This window comes from Palaemon carinicauda, chromosome 12, assembly GCF_036898095.1.
Source record: "Palaemon carinicauda isolate YSFRI2023 chromosome 12, ASM3689809v2, whole genome shotgun sequence".
NCBI classification, from domain to species: Eukaryota; Metazoa; Arthropoda; class Malacostraca; order Decapoda; family Palaemonidae; genus Palaemon; species Palaemon carinicauda.
The window spans coordinates 14,409,023-14,414,189 of NC_090736.1; the positions used below are offsets into that span (position 1 = coordinate 14,409,023).

General features: G+C 36.6%; 1 protein-coding gene across 1 annotated transcript in view; it reads right to left on the reverse strand.

The window, feature by feature from the left end:
* Window positions 1-1,070: 1,070 nt before the first annotated feature.
* The window catches only part of LOC137650702 (uncharacterized), a 23,472-nt gene continuing 19,375 nt past the window's right edge, over window positions 1,071-5,167 (reverse strand). Inside the window, exon 5 of the mRNA XM_068383865.1 lies at window positions 1,071-1,734. Coding sequence (XP_068239966.1) covers window positions 1,652-1,734 — 83 coding nt within the window. The 3' untranslated portion in view covers window positions 1,071-1,651. The remainder of the gene's footprint in view (window positions 1,735-5,167) is intronic.

Consider the following 5,167-nt stretch of genomic DNA (forward strand, 5'->3'; position numbering starts at 1 on the left):
TTTGTTCATCTACAACAGCTGTTTCCAACCTTTTCGTTCATCTGTACCCATTGAACATTTTTGCAGATTCATGTGTACCCCTTAAAATAAGGATGAAAAAGAAAAACAGTGAAATTAATATTTGGATATAATTATATTAAATCTCAATGCAGATTACTTCAAGTAATGCGTAGTACGGGCTATTACCTCAGATGTAATATACCATCTGAAGTGTAAAAGTATACTAGGGAAGGGGGTACTGTACATGTCCCCCAGGATGGGAACCCCTGGACTACAACATATGGAGATAATTTCTCTCTCTCTCTCTCTCTCTCTCTCTCTCTCTCTCTCTCTCTCTCTCTATATATATATATATATATATATATTTATTTGTATATATGCTCTCTCTCTCTCTCTCTCTCTCTCTCTCTCTCTCATATATATATATATATATATATATATATATATATATATATATGTATGTTGTTTGTGTAGGATTCCTCTATTCAGGGATATTTCATAAATGTGATGACCTTTCCTGACGATTCAAAAGCATTTCTTTTATTCAACTTCTTAATCTGATAAATAAGAATATAATCTGAACTTTAGAGGTTAATTGCATTGTCAGAATGGAATTAACTACTGATTGTTGATAAGAGCGATTTTGCTTGTTAGATTGCAAGATAATCTTTTATGATTTATAAATGCGAGTTAAGGGAAAAGTGTTTTAACTAGAATATTTCAGTGACGAGAAAGCTTTTGGCGGTGTATTATAAATAAAGATGTAGGAATCCAGAAAACCTAAGCCAAACAATTTATCAGTTTAAACTTGTTAAGAGTTTTTGACATTATTTTTTTTTTTTTTCAGAATGATTTGAGTTGACTGGATGTTTTCTTAAAGATTATATGCGTTGATAATTAATTTGAGTAAAGAATAAAAAAAATCCTTTCTTGAATGGTGACACAGGCATTTTTTCGAGGTCAAGTATTTTGTAATGCTTGGGAAAAAGGGAAAAGAGGCCTAAAATGCATGACGTAGTATGACAAATGTGAAAGAAGGCTTATGAAATTAAATAAGCGTAATAGGAAAATGAAAAAGGATATAAGTGTAAAACCATCAAAATGAAGTTAAATGTTTCAAATTTCTCAGCTCAGCAAAAGCTTCAAAATAAATTTCAATATATCTTGATGACGTTGCTAATATGTGCACCAATCATTCTTATATACAAAAATGAACGGCAACATAAACATAGGGACTTACAGGACATAAACAAGATTTACCATGTATCATCACATTGACAACCTTGTTTGAAAATGATCATAACGTTGTTTCTGTATCTAACAGTATCCGGGAACAGATCGCGCTAAACATTGTATATCTCTTTGAATTATTTAACATCTAAAGTCACTTCATCTAATATATACACACGTCAAATTACATCCGTCGATGGTATTTTCACCAAACCTTCATGAATCGTCAGAACAACAGTTGTTTGTGTCATGGCGCCGATGTCATCACCTGAACTCTTCTTATGTTGACTGAATAATACGATTCTCAAGATGGCTACTCGACTTCTCCGGATAAGTGAAGCAGACGAGGCTTAAATGAGAAAGGGAGGGGGAGGGGGGCAAGAAGGATAGGGTTGGGTTTGTTGGTGGTGTAGGCGATCCCTCAGAGGTAGGGGGTGTTGCTGCTATGGAAGAGCAGGAGAGCTAGTAACCATAGGTACCCAAATGTTGACGTCACGGAACAGCCTGAAAAGGAGAGAACACGGAGTCTGAGTTAGTATAATTAATTAGTGCAATGTATCGCTTTTTTATCTACTTTTGTTAAAGCTTTTATAGTTTATATAGGAAATATTATTTCAATGTTCCTGTTCTCAAAATATTTTATTTTCCTTGTTCCTTTCCTCACTGGGATATTCTCCCTGGTGGAGCCCCTGGGCTTATAGCATCCTGCTTTTCCAATTAGGGTTGTAGCCTAGCAAGTGATTATAATAATAATAATAATAGGGCAGCTAGTAAATGTTTAGAAAGCTTTATTATCTGTTTTGAGCCGTAGATTACTTCAATTCTGGTTAGTCCCATAGCGAAAATAAAGGTGCTACAAACATAATCATGAAAAATGATTATTAAAATCATGATGAACATACAGGATATTAAGAAAAAGATTAACATGGGTAGAATTCATGCTAATAAGGAAAACTATTGAAAGAAAAATCTAGTCTTGTTGAGCATTTTAGAGAGCATATGTGGATTGAAACAGTATTTGAAAGCCATTAGAAATTAGAAGTAAATAGAAAATCAGGAAACTGTACTGACATCTATTTTCTTTATAGTACATTTCTTTACTTATTAATTTCTATAATTTTTCCCCAAATTAAGTATCACCGACATACAAAACACGGAATCTGTCATATTGGGTTACCTCATTAGTATTTGTGTTCATGTATTTCAGTGACCATTTCCTTAACCACTGTACATGATGTCATTAGCCTGTTTTTTCTGTAATTAGTATATTGTATCTTGACGTGACAAACTCCGAACAATTTGAAATTGACGAATATCTGCAGAATAAGTCATCATTATTATCAACCGGTACAAATCCACTGCAGGACAAATGCCTCGGACGTTTCCTTCCAAATGCGCCTGTTTATGGTCTTTCTATTCCAGTTTATACTTGCAAATTTATTAGCTCGTCAATCCATCTTTCTTCCCTTGCTTCGTTTGTAATTTATAGGGAGATGTTTATTCTCCCTGTCCTTCTATTATTTATCTTTCCCATTATATGTCCTTCCCATGTCCATATCTTTTATTTACATGTTAGAATATCCTCGACTTTAGTTTTCCCTCGTAGCCATGTTGCTCTAGGACTTAGAGGCTGACTATATGTACAGTCACTCATATAAGTTGATGGATGTCCGGCTTTTTGAGAGAGATTTCCATTTCCCCCTTTTCTGGACGACAGGTGTCTGGTAGTACCAATAGGTAGTTGAATATTTGACCGGTTTCGCGCTCCCATACACCTGTCGTCCAGAAGTAGGTGAAATGGAAATCTCTCAAACATCCGGACATCCATCAACTTATATGAGTGACTGTACATATGATCAGTACCCAAGGGCCCCTCTCCATCAAGCTAGTACCAGGGAGGTTCAGGGAATGGCTGCTGATGGTCTAGGATGAGTAGTTCAGGTAATTTGATTGTTTACCAGTCGTTTATGTTTTTGATATTGATAATCTAGAAAATTTATAATTTGGTATTTTGAATATTACCAGGGCTACTCAAGAGTTGAATTAAATGTTTATCTGATAAACAACACTGAACCTATTTGGCATTCCTAGCTATACCGACATCTATAGTTAGAGTTTAATTTATTTTGGTGATTTCCATGAATTTTTTGGAAATGGCTGACATATGTTTTTTTTTTTTTTTTTTTTTTTTTTGTACTTCCCTGATAATTTATCCTTCTTACTGGTGTACCAGAGCTGTCAAAAATGATGTCGAAATATTTAGATAGATATGCACGCACAGATTTAAGCTTTCTTACCCCCTCCCCCTTTCCTAACTACAGCCCGTTGGTTTTGCAATTTGTGGGTGGGTGTGTTTCCGAGTTTACCTATACGAGTGCCCCCTCTCACTAGGGTATGACTACTCCCTTTCACCCTGAGGATGACAGGGAAGATAGATACACACATTTATATGTATACATATATGTGTATATATATACACGCAAATATATATGTATACAGTGGTACCTCTACATACGAATTTAATCCGTTTCACAACCGACTTCGGATGTAGAAAATGTTCGGATATAGAAACGAATTTTCCCATAAGAATACATTGAAATAGGATTAATCCGTGGTTGAGCCCAAAAACTTATGATAACTCCTTAATAAATTACTACACATAATTACACATGACAATATGCACTCTAAATTAGATAATAGACATGTAAAAAAGAATAATTATCAAGAAATAATAAATAGAAAACGGGTTTTTAGCGTCACTTTACCTTAGAAAGTCCAGCGCAGGTATTGGTCTTGCTACGCAGAGAGGAGATGGACGGGTGGCGAGGAGGTAGAGAGGGTGACTACGATAAACGTACACTACTGTAACTTATTCTAACTTACACTAAGTGAACTTTAACCTAACTTAGCTTATTTATTTTTTTTATTTTTTCATTTTATATTTTTATTTTACATTTTCTTTTTTCTTTTTAATGATAAATTTTAATCACTTTCACTCTCTCCACTTAAAATTGATTGAATTTTTTTCTCTTCACTCTTTGCCGTTTTCTTTGAACCACTTCCTTCCTCTTCATCACGAGTTCGCTTTGTAGTTTTTTTAAAGAAGCTATCGATAGAAAGTTGCTTGGTACGGCTTTTCAGAATGTTTCGAAAATTAGTTAGGCAAACATCATCGAACTGCGCAACTACACGACAAACCTGCAATTTTTGTGGAGGGTATTTGTCGATGAAGTCGACCACGTCTTTATATTTTCCTAACATCTCTTTTATTTGCGCCGAACCTAACACATGTTCTACCTCCTCGATCCCTTCCTCGTCATCACTCATGTGCTCAGACATAGCATGGAGTTCCTTGAGCTCCTCAGTGGTAAGTTCGTCGTGATGCTCGGCGACGAGTTCCGTGATGTCATCTGCGTCGACCTCCAGACCCATGGGCTTGCCAAGGGAGACGATTTCCTCTACGTCGTCCGCTGCACCCACCACGGGATCAGGTTCGGGGTCAAAACCCTCGAAATCTCGGGGAGAAACTGCATCAGGCCACAGCTTCTTCCAGGCAGAATTCAGTGTCCGTCGAGTTACTCCCACCCAAGCCTGATCTATGATCTTCAAGCAGTGCACGATGTTAAGGTGGCTTTTCCAAAATTCACGCAAAGTTAAGTTTGTGCTTTGCGTGACATTAAAGCACTGCTTGAATAGGTGCTTGGTGTAGAGCTTCTTGAAATTCGAGATGAATTGCTGGTCCATGGGCTGGAGGATAGAGGTGGTATTCGGTGGAAGATACAGCACCTTTATAAACTTGAATTCATCGAAGATATCATCTTCAAGTCCGGGGGGGGGGGGGGTGAGCGGGTGCATTGTCAAGGCATAGCAGGCACTTTAAAGGCAATTTCTGCTCATGAAGATACTTCTTCACAGAAGGACCGAAAACTTGGTTAAC